The following is a 20668-nucleotide window of genomic DNA, read 5'->3' on the forward strand; positions in this document are numbered from 1 at the left end:
TAACATTATGAAAATTACGTAGGTCCCATAATCATTCAGGTAATCAATACGTCCGTACCCGTTAGCTATTTCAATGATATGTGTGTTATATATCCGTGTTCAACGCCATTCATGTTAAGTAAAGGACAAATCTCAGACTTTGGAAGTTAATTCGGAATTTAATTTAATTCGGAAGTTAATGGAGCCGTGCACTTCAAAATAGGTCCATAGCAAGGAGCTGTTTGTTTCAGTACGACTCCTTTCAGCTGCCCACCCAACATAAACTACTAAAACGCTTGATGCGTCTTGAAAAGAAAAACTTATTTTTTTTTAGAACAGGGTAGAAATATAATGAGCCTTTGATATCCAGACATTTTTTGCGGAGACACAATCCTGTTCCCCACTTGTATTGGAGTGGACGGCGATATCTACTTCTGGGCCACATGAAATGACGGACCCCCGGCCACAGCCATTTAAACAGCTGCAATACCAGCCTTGGCCTCTGAGCACTGGTGGATTGCGGGAGTATGCGCCTATCCTGGGGGCCTGGTTCAAGCCCAATAGAGACTGCTCCTCCCACTGAGTAGTTTGGGGGTTTAATCGCATGCACTTATATCCTGGCCAAGTTCATTGGTACAGACTAGAGGTTAAGAAATGTGTAAACCAAACTACCAATTCTGTTGTGCACATGGTGAAGTCAACCATTTGATCTACATTGAGTGACTGTTACAAAAATAATAACAGCTACACATTTTTTATAACCAAATGCTTAAAACATGACTGAATTTCCTCAGCCCTCAATAGGAACTCAAATTTCTTATAGGCCCAATGAAAATGAATGGCCTAGCCATTCACAATAAAGTGAGGTGAGGTCAAATGTCCTGAACACCGTTACCTTCGGCACACTGGACTGGATGAAATGGCTAGAAACCCATGATTAAAGTACATGGTGGTAAAAGCCATTTGACATAATGAAGGAAAATCACCAGTGCGTTAACATTACTAAGGAAAAACTAGAACTTTCCGTTCAATTGTTAAATAACAACACCAAAACCAGCACCTCATCAATTATGACATTTATTTGAAACCAAAACAATTTAACCAAGCTTGGTGGCGAGCTCCTTGGCCTTCGACTTCTCCAGCTTGTTGATGCGAGCTGTGGATTTGGCTCCCATGAGTCCACCTCCCCAGTGACGACGGATCTAGAAATTAGCATTAATGGTTAGGTATTGGGATCTTAGGTCAAATCACTCCCATCCCACATCCAACTGGGCCAAGGCCACCTTCTTTACATTAGGCTAAGAGATAAGATCTATACAATGATCAGAACATGTTGAAAATTAAAGGCAACTTTTAAACTGACTTTTGCTCAGGGTTAAAAAGCTCAATTATTCCACATGGTGATTCAGTCGAAGAAATTCATACATCATTGCAAAAGCCAGTAGTCACATGCTTATTCAAATATACTGAAGGGATATAAATTAAAAAATAGTTCCTCACCTCTTCATATCTGTCATTGTAGTTGGTCTTGATGGCCTCGACAAGCTTGCCAAGGGCTCCCTTGTCCTCACTAGAAGAACAGGACAGAACACATAAGCAAATTCCCTAAACCTGGTGCATATTGAAATACTGGGTGCTATAATACCAAGTATTAAATTGAAAGGTTCTTTAAATCTTTACACTTCCATTTCGTCCCAGTAACTAACCTAATTGACTATACAAATCTGAAGTGCAACCGTCTATGGAAATGTTGAAACTGGTTTTATTCTTTGAAACAGGACAGGAACATTTTGCATCAGTGATCTTGGTGAGAGTCAGCATGGCTTATCAGTTAGCAAATATTCTTCACATCATCTGCAAGTTCCAATTATTACAAAAAGGTAAAAGTGATCAGGAAAAAATATGCAATTGCTAGTGTTGAGTTGTTACTGCCCCAAATGTTGATACTGATAGTTCCTTAACACTGTGGTAGATTTCTGATTCTGCACCACACTCAACTACCAAACCATTAGATTATAGTTGCCATGCACAAAGGGTATTTATTTCCATTATATGTCAAGACGTGAGCTTGAATGAAATGGTGCGTTATGGGTAGAGCCAAGGTATAGATTTTTTTTTTACTTACGGGTTAACTTGCGTGATTGCCACTGAAGTGCATGTCTTCCTGTGTACAAGCCTTCCCAACCTGGCCTTGCCTTTGATGATGCAGTAAGGGACTCCCATTTTGCGGCACAAAGCGGGGAGGAAGACGACAAGCTAGGAAGGGGAAAGGTTTAAAAACATTACCACCCATTTTCAAAAAGGACATTTCTTAATCAAAGTTAAAAGTCTATGCTTTGGGTTTTTGCTCAGGGTTAAAAAGCTCGTGTTTTAGGATCTACATGAGAGATTCAGAACAACAAAACATCACTGCAAATAACCCCCTTTGGGATTCTAAAATTCAGAAAACAATGGATGGATCCAGCCTTACCTCAATAGGGTCAACGTCGTGAGCAATGACCACAAGCTGGGCCTTCTTGCTCTCTACAAGACTGGTTACAGAGTTGATACCTGAAAGAGGGAAGATCCATTAACCAAGTGGCTCACTAAAAAAACATCTACAGGACACACCCTGGCCAATGCTCAGGGTTAAAAAGTTAAGGTAGCTTCATTATTTTTTCAGTTGAAGAAATTCAAAACATCACTGCAGGCTGTTGAACCACAGGATAATGCATCAGAGTATCTCACCAGCACGCAGCACCGGTGGCCTCTTGGTGGGGGTGTCTCCCTTGCCAGCAGCCTTCTGCTCAGCACGGGCCAGCAGCCTCACCTTCTTCTCCTGCTTGGTCTCTGGTCTGTACTTATGGGCCAGCTTGAAAAGCTGAGTGGCTGAGAGAATAGAAATAGGTCGAGTTTCACATTTGCTTGACAAATTCGTTTTCGTCTTGGTAGGTGGGAGACTAATTCATTTGGGCAAGTGCATCAGTGATCTTGGTGGGAGTCAGCATCGCTCATCAGATAGCAAATATTCTTCACATCATCTGCAAAAAACCCAACTAGCAAATATGTTTTAAAGCCTCGACAGTACCTCCAATTTGCCTAAGTTCAAGATAAATCACAGGTAGAGAATAAGTGTTCTATTTGGGAGACATTCATGGAACGCAATTTGCGAAACAAAATTTAGTGACATCTTGGGGTGAATTCGAATCTTGCCCTTTTCCTCAACTATAATCTTTCCTAGTTTCTTTAAGTCCTAAATAAAAATGCTGCTGTCTCACCGGTCTGGCGGTCCAGGGCCTGGGTGAACTGGTTGATCGCTGGGGGGACCTTCAGCCTCTTGTACAGGATGGAGCGCTGTCTCTGCAGACGCACATAGCGGGGCCACTTGACGAAGCGGGTCAAGTCACGCTTGGGCTGGATGTCCTGACCTGCGGGGTGAACCACAAGTCATCAGTACTCGGTTAAAAAAAAAGTTAACATTGGTTTCATTAAAAGAGTGCATCAGAGATCTTGGTAGTAATTCGTCAACATGATTGGTTTAGATAGCAAATATTCGTTTACATCATCTGCACATAACATGGGGTTAAATTGAAGACTCCAAACAGGTGGATTTCTTACCAATGCCAAAGTTCTTGGGTCTCTTCTCGAACAGAGGGTTGACCACCTTCTTGGCCTCATGCTTCTTGGCAACTGAAGGGGCTGGGGCCACCTTCTTTCCCTTAGCCTTCTTCCCCTTAGGCTAAAGGATGAAAGAAGATGTAAACACAATGATCAGAAATTGTTGAAACTTTACAATTCAATTGCAACTCCTAAACGGTGACTTTTGCTCAGGGTTAAAAAGCTCAATTATTCCACATAGATGATTCAGTCGAAGAAATTCATACATCATTGCAAAAGCCAGTAGTCACATGCTCGTTCGAATATATACAAGTTCCTAGTGTCCACTGAAAGGATATAAATATAAAAACTTTAAATAGTTAACTATTATCGTATCATTGTTTCTTAGCAAGCAAGACAGCTTTTAATGCAGAACGCATTTAGTGAGAGGCAAAGTCTTGTTACGGCCTGCTACAATGAGAGGCCAATGTATGGACCAATACTTTGTTGACTGGCTATAAATTTAGTACATTGTTGAGTCAACTGAAGCAGTTTGAACTATCGACACAGCAGTATATGGATAACACAACACCGTAGGTGTATTAAGACCATTTTGTTGAAGACGTGCTACCGTAGCGGCTACACTGATGTTGGTCAACCATCTCATCTAAATACTAAAAATATCCTTGCCATAACATACAAGTATGCTTTAGAAGGATACTCACAATATAATATCACAATATACAGGCCTCAAGTGGCAAATTGAATCGTGATGGTCATAGATGAAACCGTGAAACATTTCCGAGCTCAGAGGGCTGTTCACTCACCATGTTGGTTCAGACAGAAAGGAAGACCGTGGGATTGTGGGTAATATTTAACGTCGACCTGAGCAGGGGGACCCCTTTAAGGAGTGCACACCTCTGCGTCACTTCCGTAAACACGAAGCAGCTGGCTTACATACTAAAGCTGGTTCTTCTAACCAATATCTGAATTAAATGGGGTGAAAATTGGATCATTCTGTCCAGCGCAAAGTGGACCTATTTTTATCCATATCCAAATCAAATAGATCTTGAGCTGTTAAAATAGCTGTACATATATATAGAATAGGTTGATAGTAAATGCTGATACAATGTAATACGTTACTGCTATAAAACAGCATTATCTTTTTTCTTAAAATAATCTAATAAATAACAAGAAAGCGGAGTAGTCGGCTTAGTTCGGTGGTGGTCCGCCTCATCAGAGCTCTACGAGGGTGTCTGCTCCAAGGTCTGGTCGGCCCCTCGTCCGCCGGGTCTCCTGACCCACCAGTCGCCCAGTGGGTCGTCTGTTGTGTTTACTGGAGGATGAGCAAGACAGCATGATATGACAGCTCGTTCTGATGATTCATATGGACCCATCATTATCCATGCTCAGTTATAATAAAAACACCACTATCTTGGTAACGGTAGTGAGCAGGCAGGCCGCGGTGGTTCAGAGCTGTCGGTGTACAGCTGTAAAGGTGGAGGCGATTGTTCAGATTTAGCAAGGTCTCTTATCAGCGCTGGTGTCGGTCTGGTTTACAGGTCTGATAGCAGCCAGTGTAGGACAGCGATGGTTGCTATCTGCTGCTTTATGTTGTTAACTGTGATATGATCTTAGTTCGCTGCCGGTCTTAGACGCCCGATTAAATGTAAATATGTTCGAACAAGACATCTGTCCTCACCTGGATTCAATAGGAGAGATAACAAAGGCCGAACTTCTTCAGAGATCCCAGGTGGGTTTATTTTTGAATTTCCCGATTTCAAACCGATCGTGTGCCCCTCAATTGGTCTTGTTCGAGTGATGCTCTAGCCCTTATCGTCATCGATCGAAGTGGCTGCAATAAGACGGGACACCACCTTATATTCCATCCACCTCTTTTCTCCCATCATTGTTTTTGTAGGGAACCTGCCAATCATGTGGAGCAGTAGGGCCAAACCTATGGGCCTGTCTACAGGTAGGAGAGTATTCATTAACAACTGGTAATTGTACACATTGTCTAAAGTTTCTGGGCTTTGGGTTATGGCTCACAACCCAGTCTTAAAAGTATAAAGAAAATTGTTTGACTCAATAATTGTCAGTTATTTGCTTACCTTGTTATGAACTCATCAAACCTGGTTCTTTACAGAGCGACTGTCCGTACGTGGGATGCGGGGAATCCTACTGTGATCACAGCACTCTACATGCACAGGTGAGGTGATATCGTCAAATCCCTCCAATTTCTAGTAATTCATTGCATTAAATGGTTGTCAGACTGGATGGGGGGGTCAGGATAGTTTAGTTGCTACGTTGTTTGACTCCCAGCAGAAAGGTGATGGGATCGACCAACCCCCTCCCAACGCTCATGCCCTCTTCCTCAAGTACCATTCCAAGGAGAGCTCAATGACTGGATGTGTTCTATGTGCATATAAATGAACTCCTCAGGCCAAGAAGCACAACCTGACGGTCAACCTGACGACCTTCAGGGTGTGGTGCTATGTCTGTGAGAGGGAGGTGTTTCTGGAGCAGAGGCCTGCCACGGGGCCTGCTGTACCGCAGCACTGTCGATCCACAGAGCAGGTACAGCCCTGACCTCCACCGGCTTCACTCCAGCACACTTTCTACTGCTCTGGGGACAAAAAAAATTCCATTTATATTTCTTGAAGGGGAAGCTTTTTGTGTTAACGTGTGAAAACTCATCTTCCCAGGTTGCAGCACCTCATTCAGCATGTCAGCATTCGTTTAAAGCAGTGCCCATCGCTGTGGCCGAAGACGATGGCTCAGAGTCAGAAGAGGATGAGCACAAACCCAGAGGTAGAGCACACATCTTTGTAAACCTCACTGCTTGACTTTAGGCTCTGGGTGCCTCCAGGTGAAACCAATCAGCAGACAGACCATGCACACATTCTTCCAGTCAACCCCAATCATTCAATGGAGACTGCTGTTTACTCACACACACAAGAGAGCGGGGGTTATACAAACCAAGTAGCATTTTTAGGGGTCCGAGCAGCAAAGCTGCTTGGCCCCTTTTGTTTCTGTAACGTTTTTTTTCTTTCTCAAATTCTGTAAAAGTCATACTGCAGCCTATACCGTAAACTCTTGAAATGTTCAGGTATGGTTACCAATAACCCCCTCTACCCGTAAACCCAAATTTGTGGTACTATACCCAAAGGTGGTGCTATTGTAGAAAATCATGAATTAGGCCTCACCAGATTGACCTGGACTCAAAATTCTTTCAAAATATTAATCTCTAGAATCGGACGCATTTATAAAATCCTGCAGTTTTATGCCCTAAAAATGTATGCTTTTCCCACAATTTCATATTAAAGCTAAACATGATAAAAAGATTCACAGGCTACAAAAATAATCAAAAGTTCACTAAAATCGCCACATAAAATCTTTAGACCAAGCCACTCAAAAATAATCGAACAGAATTTGTTTTACTTAGTTCCATTTGAGAAATATTGGCTAATAAAGTTGGAGCACTTAGCCCATTTTTCTTATATGACCATTTTGTTATTGAATTAAAAAAATACGACTATTATTAGGATACCAATACCCCCCACAACTAATAAACCCAAATTGTGGTACTGCACCAAAAGGTGGCGCTATTTAAAAAAATATGAATTAGCCTTATTTGTCCTTACGAGATTGACCTGGACTCAAAATTGCTTCATCATATTAATCTCTAAAATCAGATGCATCTTTTTCACCCTGGTCTTCTGCTCTAAATTTTTTTATTTTTTTTTCATTTCATAGAAAAGGCAAACGTCCAAAGTCTCAACTAGGGATGTCCGATATTGGCTTTTTTGCCGATATCCGATATGCGATATTGTCCAACTCTAAATTTTCGATTCCGATATCAGCCGATACCGATGTCGATATTTGGGTTATTTTTCCTCAAACCTAATTTAGGTAACATTACATATCTCCTGTTGTGGAATTAACACAACATGCTTAATGTTATTGTGATGCCCCACTGGATGCATTCTTGAATGCAACAAGGCTTTCCAAATGTTAAAATTGTCTGTGTAAAATAAGAAAAATACTTCAACTTAATTTAAGGGAAAAGTGCCATGTTTATTTTATTTTTTTTAATGGTCTCAGACAACAGTATGGATTACACTCTCCCTGAGATAATCTTGACAATGCCCACAACAAATAGGGCAAACTTGACTTCACAAATGATAAAACATTGTACCTGAACAACTATGTGCAGCATAGCAGTATGTTTCTTTAACTAAAACTCAATAACCTTAATTGAATAAATGCACAAATATGAGTCAATTACAATGTGCACTGTACTGCACAATTTTGAAAACATTTATTTGAGCTATAAAAAAAAAAAAAAAATCGGTTTTAAGGCAAAAAAAATCTGATACCGATATTGACAGATATTACATTTTTATGCTAATATCGGGCCGATAATATCGGTGGGCCGATAATATCGGACATCTCTAGTCTCAACCCATTTTTCCTACATGACCGTTTTGTTATTGTATAACTACCATACGGCTATTAGATGGATACCATTAACAGTGCAAATTTTGAGATCTGTACTCTTTTAAGAAAGCCCTTAATTCTCTTGTGAAATGTGTGCTTGGAGTTTTCTTGATGTTGTGTGCTTATCAATAGACATTTTCACCATGTGAATGAGACTTCATGCAGATCAGGAATGTCAGTGGCTCACTGGGATAATCCCTTTTACTGGTCTGGTGATCCTTAGGTTGAGTGTTCAAATCCTGATTAGAGCATTATGAACAAGCTGAACATGACATTCTGTCATTGCCACTCAATTAACAAACACAACATTGAACAGCACCTGAAATTCATTAGGCTATCAACATTCCGGCTCATTACTTTCCAATAATCTGCCATTTATGTCTTTATGCTTGTTTTTTACAGGATTAACTGGAATGAAAAATATAGGAAACTCCTGCTATATGAACGCTGCTCTTCAAGCATTATCCAACTGGTGAGGTCACTTTCTACAGTAGCCATGACTCGTGTGCAATGTTTATCTCTAGTAGCCATGACTCTAGTGGCTATGTTTATCATCTACAAAGTAACCATGACCCTAGTGTGTGCCATGTTTATCATCTACAGTAACCATGACCCTAGTTTGTGCCATGTTTATCATCTACAGTAACCATGACCCTAGTGTGTGCCATGTTTATCATCTACAGTAACCATGACCCTAGTGTGTGCCATGTTTATCATCTACAGTAACCATGACTAGTGTCTATGTTTATCATCTACAGTAACCATGACTCTAGTGTGTGCCATGTTTATCCATTAGATCCAACGTCCGTCAGCTGAAATGGTCTTTCCTTCTTCCTTCTTCCTCAGTCCTCCTCTCACGCAGTTCTTCCTGGACTGTAGCGGGCTCGTCCGAACCGACAAGAAGCCGGCTCTTTGTAAGAGCTACTACAAACTTATCTCTGAACTCTGGCATAAGAAACGGTAATGTATAGTTTAAACCTGATGTTACAATGCAACTGTCTTGGGGTAGTGGGGGAGGTAACAATGTTAAAAGATAAATGATCGATGAGCAAGTTGTGGGTGACCAATAAAGGACCGGAAACAACATGATGGTGAACATGGGTTTACTGGGGCACAGGTGAACATAAGACATAAAAGCATATATTTAGATTCGCATTTCGGGGATCTAGCAGATGTTTTTATCCAAAGTGACTTACAACCATTCATCCAAACATTCATACACAGACGGCGGAGTCAACCACGCAGGGCGACAGCCAGCTCGTCAGGAGCAGTTAGGGTTTAGGTGTCTTATTCAGGGACAACTCGACACTCAGATAGGAGGAGCCGGGGATCGAACTAGCAACCTTCCGGCTACATGTCAAGTCGCTCTACCTCCTGAGTTACTGCATTATATTTATATGACGCCAAAGGATCTGGCAATCCTATCAACCTCTCACTAGCAAACACAATCAGGGTTACCCACGGCAGACCAAAGAGAGAGAGTTAGCAAAGCAAGCTTTTAAATGTGTGGCTGGCCTCCTCTGGCTGGGAACTGGCGAGATGATTGGTGGAACGGGAGGAGCTGGTGGGTATAGGTTTGACCATGATCAATGTGGTTAACTGCCTGGCAGCTGCACATACCAAGACAGCAACACACAGACCGTGGCCTTCACGCCTTATCTTTTCTAATGGATGAATGAGCTTATCTACATATTTCATGATATTCCGTATGTGCCGAACTCCTGATCAATTCAAATATTCTCTCCCTTTGGCTTCCAGACCCAGTTATGTTGTCCCTACCAGTTTGTCCCATGGCATCAAACTGGTCAACCCAATGTTCCGTGGTTATGCCCAGCAGGTACAGCCTGATCCATTATTTAGTCTTGTCTTGTGTCCACGAATTTCTTGCTCAATATTGTCCTACAATTATGGTATGCCCAATACTAGGAACATCCAAACAATTGAATGTTGAGGGGGACGACCTGATTGGTTAAGGCAGGATAACGATAGAAGTGAATGGACAGTAATGGACAGGATGACGGAGAGACAACCAATCAGAGAACAACACGCACACGGTGCGTGCCGCTGAGTTCTATGTGAGTCCCTGGGGTGGTGACGGGATCCTCTGCCCCCCGCAGGACACCCAGGAGTTCCTGCGCTGCCTGATGGACCAGCTCCACGAGGAGCTGAAGGAGCCTCTGTCCGAGAGCTGCGGGGCCCCCGACGAGGGCGGCGACGACCCCAGCGACCACAGGGACCCTGGCGGCGCCGAGCGGCCCCCGTCGGAGGACGAGTTCCTGTCCTGCGACTCGGGCTCCAGCAGCGACCGCGGCGAGGGTGGGAGCCCGGGGGCCCCGGATGACCCCGCGGGGGGGCGGGCCCCGGCGGCGGGCGGGCCCATCTCGGTGAAGGAGCGGCTGAAGGAGAGGAGGGTCTCCGGGGCCCCGCTGCGGGGGGGCTCCCAGGAGATGGACGAGGACGCCGACGTGGACACGGCGGCGGAGCTGCGCCGGGGGGCCCTCGGGGCAGAGGCCCCCGAGGCGGGGCCCGGCGCCCAGGAGCCGGGGCCTTTGGGGACGGCCGAGGTCCCGAGCCAGGAGGACAAGCCGCCTGAGGGCAGCGCGGGGCAGACACACAGCAGCAGCACGGCAGGTAACACAACGCACACACAGGAGGACACAGACCACGATAGAGCAGGGTGATCCTCTACTAGGGGCTTCACTGTGAGCCCCCCAGCCCAGGGGGATGAGAGGCCCCTGGGAGCAGCTGGGTGAGGGCTCCCAGACACTGAGGGCCATAGAGCACTGCAGTACTTTGAGGAGATCAACACAACACATTGTGGCGGCAGTAGGCTCAGGAGGTAGAGCGGGTTGGCTGGTAACCAGAAGGTTGCTAGTTCGATCCCCGGCTCCTCCTATCTGAGTGTCGAGGTGTCCCTGAGCGAGACGCCTCACCCTGACTGCTCCTGACCAGCTAGCTGTCGCCCTGCGTGGTTGAGTCCGCCGTCGGTGTTCGAATATGTGCTTGTGGGCGCTTTGACTGCCCACTGGTTAAAAAAGCGCTGTATAATTGCAGTCAATTTACCATTTACCATTGTCGGTATACTATTACACCCACTGTGTACACATATAGTCCTTTTCCATTATAAGGGCACTCAATAACAATGGCAATTAATAATGAATATATGCGTGCATTAGTGTTGTTCCGTTGGTCTTCCATCCATAACGCTTTAATGGATAGAATGGAGTTTACTTTTATTGTATCACTTGTTGTAGTTGTAGTGTAGTGTTTCGTGAAATAATGCTACTGCATGGCCTCAATTAGATCAATATATTGATCAGTATCAATGCTGCATTGTTTTACACAACCCTACACCCTTTGACTTACGTATTAGGCCTGACCATATCAAAGCGTATCTGTATAGATTGGCGTTGTGGTGTATTATGAACCATGTTGAATCAACCCTTACCCTGCCAGTAGCTCCAGTCCCGCTCCCACATCTCCTCTCTGCCAGCAGGCCGTCTCCCAGAGCCAAACAACGAGGCGTTGATACCACAGAACCCGTCCCACCCCAGCAGCCCTGCACGCACCCTGCAGGACCTGCACCCCAAGGCGTCCTGTAGCCCCCCCTGCTCCAGCCCCCTCCACTCGGCCTACTCCTTCAAGAAAGGTCTGCAAACTGATTCAAACGGGACATGTTGATGGGTCCTATCCAGTTATTGAACTCCAAAGTACTGTCCCCTCTCCCCCACCCCTGTTGCATCACTAGCTGCCTGGCGTTTACAGCAGCTCCTTTATCCAGGCCGACCTGCCGGTGCAGTGCACAACACACCTGCTGCACTGCCAACAACGGAAAACTAGAAACTGTTCAGTGCAGCGATAGAAATGAGAAAGACATGTTTTGGTACATGATAGTGTGTGTATTACCTCTTCTAATCCTCCCTCCTACTGTCCTACTGCTCCTGGCGGGTTCTCCTCCCCAGCCCAGCTGCTGTTCGGGGGGAGGAAGAGGAAACAGTCCCGGTACCGCAGCGTCATCTCCGACATCTTCGACGGCTCCATCCTCAGTCTGGTCCAGTGTCTGACGTGTGACAGGGTGAGGTTCTCAGTCTGGGCCAGGGTCTGACGTGTGACAGGGTGAGGTTCTCAGTCTGGGCCAGGGTCTGACGTGTGACAGGGTGAGGTTTAGTTCAGTTACTTCACCACTAGGGGGAGCCTACTGGTACATTTCTTTAGGCCTGATCATATGTTACTATTACTGGTCATGTGTTCTGATTCTTATGGATGACCTGTACTCTGCTGGTTCCAGACCACCTCTCACCTGGGATTAATCATTTAAAAATAATATTTGTTATCTTATCTCAATTATTTTAACATGCAATCAAATTTGATAAAAAATATATTTTTTGAAGTACAATATAAATGCCATGAATAGTACTGATCTCCATTAAATGTAATGGAGCTCACGCCTACACGCCACTAACTCCACCCTCTGAACCTTAAAATCAAAGGGTCACTCGAATCTCTGATTCTAGTCTTCATCGGTCTCTTCATCCACAGGTTTCAACAACGGTGGAAACATTTCAGGACCTCTCCCTCCCCATCCCGGGCAAAGAGGACCTGGCCAAGCTGCACTCCTCCATCCACCAGAACCTCCCGGCCAAGCCCCAGGCCCTGTTCTCAGACGGCCCCCAGGGCTGGATCCCCTTCATCATGGACTCCATACGCAGGTCAGCTGGTGGCCAGGGGCCAGGGGCCCTCAGGGCCAGGGTCACTCAGGGGCAGGGACACTCAGGTCCAGGGACACTCAGGGACACTCAGGGGCCCTCAGGGTATTCAGACTCACTCCCTCAACCAACATGCATTACCATTTATATTGCATGATAACTATCCAGCTTATCTATTTATACTATATCTCTTATCTATTCATACTATGTCTCTTATATAGCATATCATAAAATAATCAACAATAATAATCAACAAAAGTCAGCAGTAATTAGAATTGAGTAGCGCACATGTAATCTTTTTGGTCATGTATTCGTTAGAAGTTCATTAGCATAATGTACTATGTTTCATACAGCTATGTCTAATATGTATATGTTTAAATATGTGGATATAGTGGACTATGGACATGGCGATCGAACCCAGAACCTCTCACCTGGGAGTCCAACACATGAGTCCAACACATCCGACACACATTTTAACATGCCATAAGTTATATACTATGCATACATTTTAGAGGAGTTAATAGATGATGGTCAACAACGCTCATGCTGGCAGAAGAGTGACTTTGTAGTGGTGTGTGTGCAGTGTTTCTGAGGCCGTCTCTGTGCTGGGGTCAGGTCTTTGTAGTGGTGTGTGTGCAGTGTTTCTGAGGCTGTCTCTGTGCTGGGGTCAGGTTGGTGGTGTCCTGTACCCCCACCTGGTTCTGGGGGCCCCTGGTCACCCTGGAGGACTGCCTTGCAGCATTCTTTGCTGCTGATGAACTGAAAGGTAAATCCAAGTGTCATGTAGGATTTAAAGTCCTAATATTTCCATCACAAAAACATGGGATTGGGTTTAAGTTTCTTCTTTTATTTGCAGGAGACAACATGTACAGCTGTGAGCGATGTAAAAAGTGAGTACATTTGGACGAACATGTGCGAAGAGGTTGGATATAAAACTGATTTAAGAACACAAACATTACAGAAGTGCATGGAAAACACAAACATAAACACAAATGCTTTTACTACTTTAAGCAAAAATGTTGATCCAAAACAGTATTCATTGAAAGGTAATAAATATTAAATTAGGTTTTAATAATATAACTTTTCTTTCTTCATTGCAGGTTGCGGAATGGTGTGAAATATTGTAAAGTGCTTAGCCTACCAGAGGTGAATGACTTATCATAACCTTCTCAATAGTCTTGTCTCACTGATGTTGATCTACATCAAGCAACCATCTTCTGTCCCTTGTAGATCCTGTGCGTCCACCTGAAGCGCTTTCGACACGAGGTCATGTATTCCTTCAAGATAGGCAGCCATGTGGCCTTCCCCTTGGAGGGGCTGGACCTGCGCCCCTTCCTGGCCAAGGACAGCCCCTCCCAGATCACCACCTACGACCTGCTGTCCGTCATCTGTCACCATGGCACCGCAGGAAGTATGTGCACACGTCTCCTACGTCTATTACCATATACAAGCTAGCAGTGATCTCTCCACCTGTTGGGCAGCAGTTTACATTAGTTCTTTCTTGTACTTAACGGTGCATAACCTTTAACCACTCACTCACTCTTCATCCGCTTATCCGGGGTCGGTCGTGGGGGCAGCAGCTCTAGCAGGGGGGCCCAGACATTCCCGGGCCACATTGACCAGCTTTGACGGGGGGATCCCGAGGCGTTCCCAGGCCAGTGTGGAGGTATAATCTCTCCACCTATTCCCGGGTCTTCCCCAAGGTCTCCTCCCCGCTGGACGTGCCTGGAACACCTCCCTAGGGAGGCGCCCAGTGGGCATCCTGACCAGATGAACCACCTCCTTTCTAGAGAGGAGCAGCGGCTCTCATCCGCGTTGCTCACGGGTGGCTGAGCTTCTCACCCTATGTCTAAAGGAGACACCAGCCACCCTCCTGAGAAAGCCCATCTCGGCCGCTTGTACCCGTCCTCATCACCCATCCCTCATGACCATAAGTGTGGGTAGGAAAGAAGATTGGCAGGTAGGCCGAGAGCTTTGCGTTCCGGCTCAGCTCTCTTTTCGTCACAAAGGTGCGGTAAAGCGAACGCAATACCGCCCCCGCTGCTCCGATTCTCCGGCCAATCTCACGCTCCATCGAATCCTCACTAGCGAACAAGACCAGAGGGACATGAGGTCCTTCACTTGGGGTGAAGAGTAATTTCCTACCCGGAGTAGGCAATCCAACGTTTTCTGGCTGAGAGTCACGGCCTCAGATTTCGAGGTGCTGATCCTTGTCCCTGCCATTTCACAATCGGCTGATGGAAAAAGTTAAAAATATATAATCTTTCTCCGAGAAGAGAAGGATCTCTCCTCCAGGGTCTTCGCGGCTAGGATTTGCGTCTCCATTACAACCGGGTTACCCACCTTTAACCGATGACACGCTCGTCTTCAGTCGGTGACACAACAACGGACAAACTAATTGTAGCCTATTCAATTTTAAATAATAGCATACGGTAACATATGATTTGTTCAAGAGATATTTTATATATTTAGGTTGTGTCCGACACACGGAACACAAATATTCTCCAGTGTTGGCTACTTATTCTCAATAGCTCATTAAGAGCTGATTTCTTTCAGATTAGTTGGAAAATGTTTCACACATATTTCCCGCACAAATCACCCTCTGGGGCTGTAGGTGGACACTACATAGCGTACTGTCGGACCTGTCTGTCTCTATTGTCTGACCTGTCTGTTGTGCTGTAGGTGGACACTACATAGCGTACTGTTTGACCTGTCTGTCTCCACGGTCTGACCTGTCTGTCTCTGCTGTCTGACCTGTCTGTGGTGCTGCAGGTGGACACTACATAGCGTACTGTCAGAACGTGATCAACGGCCAGTGGTACGAGTTTGACGACCAGTACGTGACGGAGGTCCATGAGACAGTGGTGCAGAGCGCCGAGGCCTACGTGCTGTTCTACAGGTCTGGGAGAGCATCCAGAAACACGCTGCTTATACTTCAAGCATGCTCATTATCCTACCATAAACTGTAAATCTGTTCATGCAGATGCTATAGAGCCCGCGGGGATTCAGTTGAGTTAAATGGATATGAGATACAGGAGGGGAATGGGGTTCTAGTTTGTGTTAACAAACTTGTGATATAACTAGCATAGCGTATGGTGTGTGTGTGTGTGTGTGTGTGTGTGTGTGTGTGTGTGTGTGTGTGTGTGTGTGTGTGTGTGTGTGTGTGTGTGTGTGTGTGTGTGTTGTCACCGTGCGTGTGTGTACATGCAGAAAGAGCAGTGAGGAGTCTCTACGGGAGAGGCAGAGGGTGGTGGCCCTGGCCAACATGGAGGAGCCCAGCCTGCTGCACTTCTACATCTCCAGGGAGTGGCTGAACAAGTTCAACACCTTCACCGAGCCGGGCCCTATCAGCAACCACACCTTCCTCTGTCAGCACGGGGGTCAGTGCTGCACCCGTTACTACTGCTATTACTCCATGGTGTCATTCATTGTCTTTGAATGGTATTGTATCTTCATGAGAGGAGAATATGGACGTACTTGATTGCAGACAGGTTTGGTCCAAGTGCATCACAATGATTGCCCTCGGAATGATCCTAAGGAGGTCGAAATTTCATCTATAGAGAAAAATCTGATACTGTACTTTAAATGGCCATATACATGCAAAATGCATATTTTGATTTCCTAAACATGATATGATATTTCTTCATATTTTGTAAACTTCGCAATGATTATTGTGGTACTACATTTGTCCACACCGCCCAGCCCAGTTCATATCCAAGGTTTTAGCAGATGACATGTCAGACTACAGACTGGTAAGTCTCTATACATTAATGTACACATTAATGCATGATGATATATTTTTTCTATTCGTGTACAGGAATCCCGCCTCATAAGTACCAGTACATTGACGACCTGGTAGTGATGCTTCCCGAGAACGTGTGGGAGTACCTGTACAACAGGTGAGCCCTCAACAACTATCCGCTGTCATTCAGGCCCAATCCCATTTCTACCCCTTACCCCTTCCTCTTACCCCTCCCCCTTGTTTTGAAGGGGTAAGGGGTAGAAATGGGATTGGGCCTAAGGCGCAATTCCCTTTTCTACCCCTTACGCCTTCCCCTTACGCCTTCCCCTTAACCCTTCCCCTTCCCCCTTCAAAACAAGGGGGAGGGGGAAGGGGAAGGGGTAAGGGGTAGAAATAGGATTGGGCCTAAGTCACGTGTTGATTTTCCTTTAAGTCTTGATGTCTATGGTCCTGAACATCAGGAATAGTGACTTACAGTACAATTATGGGTTAATATATAAAATGATGAAATGAACTTCTCTTTGGACGTTCTCCTTTCTGTCTGACTGTATCATTACTTCCTCCTCAGCTTCGGAGGCGGCCCGGCCGTGAACCACCTCTACATGTGTGCCATCTGCCAGGTGGAGATAGAAGCTCTGGCCAAACGCCGCAAAGTGGAAGTGGAGACGTTCATCAAGGTAGGGAGGCTCTGCTGAAGCGTCAGTGTACGGTCGTCCTTGTTATGTGACCAATCACCTCCGGGGGTTCCTGTCTGCAGCTCAACAAGGAGTTCCAGGCGGAGGAGGCACCCAGCGGGATCCTGTGCATCAGCATGCAGTGGTTCAGAGAGTGGGAGAGCTTTGTGAAGGGCAAAGATAACGGTACGAGTCCCAGAGAACACACGGTGGAGTGAGTTGCTCCCCCTTGTGGACGGATGTAACACACTTTATGACTGTGTCCTCCTCAGAGCCTCCCGGCCCCATCGACAACAGTAAGATCGGCCTCATGAAGGGAGGACACGTACAGCTCAAACAAGGTGAGTCTTTAGTGTGGGAGCACTGTTGAGCTGCTTGGTCAACCCGCTGGTTCTCCTGGTTGACTAAAGCCTCGAGCATCACCTAACCCCAACCGTTGATCCCACCGGGTCAGCCTCATAGTTAGGAGAGGTAATTCTATATTTTTCAGATGTTTCACATTTTTTACTTATTACCCTCTGGTTTTAGGTTTAATTAGATCATTTGTATTTTTATAAAGTCAATTAGTAAGACAAACCACAGGAACAGAGCGGAACACATCTCTCTCCAACGGCTTTGTCCGATAAGAGGCTCAGAGTACGGCCCAGGACTCGCGCATCCCCGCTGGGGCCACAAACCTGGAAGCAGCACTGACCCTTGTTTAACCAGAGTCCTCCAGGCTGGAGCCTTGTTTAACCAGAGTCCTCCAGGCTGGAGCCTTGGTTAACCAGAGTCCTCCAGGCTGGAGCCTTGGTTAACCAGAGTCCTCCAGGCTGGAGCCTTGTTTAACCAGAGTCCTAAGCTTGTGTCTGCGTGATGCTGTTTCCATCGAAGGTGCGGACTATGGGCAGATCTCTGAGGAGACCTGGCTGTACCTGTTGGGGCTCTATGGCGGGGGGCCGGAGATCGCCGTGAGGCAGACGGTGGCCCCCGTGGGTCAGGACATGCAGCAGCGGGAGAGGAAGATCGAGGCGGAGACCAGATCTCTTTAAGGTGAGACATATGAGCTGAAAGACTGGCTTCCCCTAACCTTTGTACCTTATATCTTGAACACTGTTCAATGTTTTCTGACACACACACACACACACACACACACACACACACACACACACACACACACACACACACACACACACACACACACACACACACACACACTTTTACATTTACATTTAGGGCATTTAGCAGACGCTGTCTTCCAAAGTGACTTACAATAAGTACATTTAACGTAAGAAGGTGAAATCGCTGTCGGAACAGTAAGGATGTTCATAGAACCAAGTGCCAAGGTTAACCCATTCCCGTGTACAACAAAGCTAGCTTGGATAAGATGCTACACGATGCTAAGTACTATTTTTAAGTGCCAGGACAACATACAAGTGCGTAGGAGGGGTGGGAGGGGGTGGCTATTGTCGTGGCAATTCCTTTACCAGATATTGCGTCTAAGACAGATGAGATTTCCAAACGCAAAAAGTATGCGATACTTGTGGACAATTACAGTCAAATATCTTAGTAATAATAGTACAAACAACGATACATCACAACCTGCATCAACAAACAATAGAATAGGCATACCATACAATAATCCTGAGATTGGAGTTCGCCCTGCAAACAAAGCACAAAAGTTATCATTTTAGACTACCCTTAAGAAGAGCAGGGTGGCAAGACCATACACGGATTAGTAAACAAAGCCCGAATTCATAAAAGGTAACAACATCTGGATTTTTCCATCACACTATGCAGAGTCCAGGGTGAACAAGAGAGTCTTGAGTCTTTTGCAGAAGCTAGTGGGCGACTCTGCGGCCCTGACCTCAGCTGGGAGCTCCTTCCACCACTACGGTGGAGTAGTACAGAGAAGAGTTGTGACTTTGATGATCAACCTTTGCTTGCTCTTGCGATGGCGCTACCAGACGTCCAGCGTCTGCGGTAGTTGAGCGTAGTGCTCGAGCTGGAGTGTGTGGTTAGACCAACGCTTGGGGGTCGTCAGGGGCATTTCCATTGGCCGCCTTGTAGGCCAGTACCATCCTCGTGAATCTGATATGAGCTACTACAGGGAGCCAGTTGAGGTCCTGGAAAAGAGGGGTCACATGGTAAGGGACTTGCAAAGGTTTAATCACGCAGGCCGGGAGTCCAGCCAGGAGCAAGTTGCAGTATTCGAGGTGGGAGATGACTCACGCTTGGACCAGGAGCTGAGCTGCTTCCCTTGGGAGGAAGGGGCACTCACACACACACACACACACACACACACACACACACACACACACACACACACACACACACACACACACACACACACACACACACACACACACACACTTACTTTGACATGTGTTTGACATCATCCACATTTACTGGAAACCTTGGCTATAATGGATTCTGGAGACAGATGTTTTCCTCTACCATTGTTGGGGTGGTTGACCACACATGCCTCTCAGAAATAGAGGAAACACACAGCCATGCGTGGGAGCAGAAACAACAGTAGTTAAAGTAGGGTTAGGGTTAGGGATGTAAAAATATTCAGTATGTTGCCGCAGTACTTTGTGTTAAAGTACTGGGTATGGTATTTGATTCCAATTCCTTCTCTCTCCTTTGCAGGTATGCTCTCTTCTCCTGGCCCTCACGCGGAGCTGACACATCTGCACCCTGGCACAAAGCCATGTCAGTGAGCACTTTGAAGTATAGCGCCAATCGTTGTATTGTCCCAAGAAGGCAGAACAAGATACTGAATGTCTTATATTGGAGTTAAGAAAGTGTGCAATGTCATTTCTCATTTGACAAATGTGAAATAGCTATGGTAGCTGTGGTGTTTGGGAGGCAGGATAATGTTCACTAGCCATCAGTCGATGACTTCTAGGTCACACTCATGGTGTCAGATGATACGACACAGTATGCAACATAAGCATAGTACTTGTAACTTTGTTAGTTTACATTAACTCAATCATTTAACCACCATTATCGACAAACCTCTGACCCCCATGGACTGAAGGCCCCAGAGGGCAAGGTTGAACATTAAAAAGGACCTTAATAGGTCAATGTTGGAGATGCTTCTGGTACTACAGTTCATTTTGTTTCAGTCTGAACTAAGGCTCTATTGTTTGCTTGAACAAGAAATATATTTGGACAATTATGCAATGTCAATAAGATATGACAAAAACATAGTAACGATAATACATTTGCGTGCAAGATTATTAGATAGATGAGATATAACAAGATGCTAATTGCATGCAAGGTTAGATTTATTCTCCAGGAAGCATAAATTCCGGGGGTGACCCTGTACCCTGGTAAATACTCAATTAATTAAGTAGTTTAAATTATAGTTAATAATAATAACTATTTGGAGAACAGGGTTAGAAAAACTGTAGACAAAATATTGTTACCGCTGTTCATTCAATCTGGACATCTCCTGTCTTTCTTAAAGGGGACATATTATGGCGTTTTCACAACACGAAAACATA

General features: G+C 45.4%; 2 protein-coding genes and 7 non-coding genes across 10 annotated transcripts; 1 reads left to right on the plus strand and 8 right to left on the minus strand.

The window, feature by feature from the left end:
* Positions 1-1040: 1040 nt before the first annotated feature.
* On the minus strand, positions 1041-4600 carry rpl7a (ribosomal protein L7a). The gene is made up of 8 exons (XM_030341655.1): positions 4383-4600; positions 3577-3697; positions 3237-3386; positions 2707-2847; positions 2450-2529; positions 2105-2235; positions 1480-1549; positions 1041-1181 (listed from the first exon to the last, which is right to left on the minus strand). The coding sequence occupies exons 1-8, from the start codon at positions 4383-4385 to the stop codon at positions 1077-1079; spliced, it is 801 nt and encodes a 266-aa protein (XP_030197515.1). The 5' UTR covers positions 4386-4600; the 3' UTR covers positions 1041-1076.
* Positions 1344-1414, minus strand: LOC115532683 (small nucleolar RNA SNORD36). The gene has a single exon (XR_003974090.1). It is a non-coding gene; the product is annotated as a small nucleolar RNA SNORD36 (small nucleolar RNA).
* On the minus strand, positions 1771-1838 carry LOC115532690 (small nucleolar RNA SNORD24). The gene has a single exon (XR_003974097.1). It is a non-coding gene; the product is annotated as a small nucleolar RNA SNORD24 (small nucleolar RNA).
* LOC115532685 (small nucleolar RNA SNORD36) lies at positions 2323-2394 on the minus strand. The gene has a single exon (XR_003974091.1). It is a non-coding gene; the product is annotated as a small nucleolar RNA SNORD36 (small nucleolar RNA).
* Positions 2597-2668, minus strand: LOC115532686 (small nucleolar RNA SNORD36). The gene has a single exon (XR_003974092.1). It is a non-coding gene; the product is annotated as a small nucleolar RNA SNORD36 (small nucleolar RNA).
* LOC115532689 (small nucleolar RNA SNORD24) lies at positions 2937-3004 on the minus strand. The gene has a single exon (XR_003974096.1). It is a non-coding gene; the product is annotated as a small nucleolar RNA SNORD24 (small nucleolar RNA).
* On the minus strand, positions 3456-3529 carry LOC115532687 (small nucleolar RNA SNORD24). Its single transcript, XR_003974093.1, has one exon. It is a non-coding gene; the product is annotated as a small nucleolar RNA SNORD24 (small nucleolar RNA).
* On the minus strand, positions 3781-3852 carry LOC115532682 (small nucleolar RNA SNORD36). The gene has a single exon (XR_003974089.1). It is a non-coding gene; the product is annotated as a small nucleolar RNA SNORD36 (small nucleolar RNA).
* Positions 4601-4796: 196 nt separating the features above from the next.
* Positions 4797-20253, plus strand: usp20 (ubiquitin specific peptidase 20). 2 transcript variants are annotated; one of them, XM_030341653.1, is made up of 24 exons: positions 4797-5308; positions 5477-5530; positions 5702-5764; positions 5998-6132; positions 6261-6366; positions 8458-8527; positions 8902-9015; positions 9814-9892; positions 10173-10686; positions 11549-11704; positions 12018-12130; positions 12595-12764; positions 13433-13527; positions 13618-13651; positions 13862-13907; positions 13992-14172; positions 15534-15660; positions 15972-16141; positions 16579-16660; positions 17072-17180; positions 17261-17363; positions 17450-17518; positions 18051-18209; positions 19809-20253. In XM_030341653.1, the coding sequence occupies exons 1-23, from the start codon at positions 5231-5233 to the stop codon at positions 18206-18208; spliced, it is 2826 nt and encodes a 941-aa protein (XP_030197513.1). In that variant the 5' UTR covers positions 4797-5230; the 3' UTR covers position 18209; positions 19809-20253. The 2 variants fall into 2 exon arrangements, with proteins under 2 accessions (XP_030197513.1, XP_030197514.1); XM_030341654.1 differs by having other exon boundaries at positions 11552-11704.
* Positions 20254-20668: the final 415 nt, after the last annotated feature.

The sequence above is a fragment of the Gadus morhua genome, chromosome 19, assembly GCF_902167405.1.
Source record: "Gadus morhua chromosome 19, gadMor3.0, whole genome shotgun sequence".
NCBI lineage: Eukaryota > Metazoa > Chordata > Actinopteri > Gadiformes > Gadidae > Gadus > Gadus morhua.

What these genes read in the sequence shown, in the direction of transcription:
- rpl7a (XM_030341655.1), bottom strand. An exon ending in GCCACCGGTGCTGCGTGCTG is followed by an intron (nt 2,530 to 2,706) that starts GTGAGATACTCT and finishes TCCCTCTTTCAG; the next exon opens with GTATCAACTCTGTAACCAGT. An exon ending in ACAATGACAGATATGAAGAG is followed by an intron (nt 1,182 to 1,479) that starts GTGAGGAACTAT and finishes GCTAATTTCTAG; the next exon opens with ATCCGTCGTCACTGGGGAGG.
- usp20 (XM_030341653.1), top strand. Translation starts at nt 5,231, where the DNA reads ATGTTCGAACAAGACATCTGTCCTCACCTGGATTCAATAGGAGAGATA. An exon ending in TCACCATGGCACCGCAGGAA is followed by an intron (nt 14,173 to 15,533) that starts GTATGTGCACAC and finishes GTGGTGCTGCAG; the next exon opens with GTGGACACTACATAGCGTAC. An exon ending in TGTGAAGGGCAAAGATAACG is followed by an intron (nt 17,364 to 17,449) that starts GTACGAGTCCCA and finishes TGTCCTCCTCAG; the next exon opens with AGCCTCCCGGCCCCATCGAC.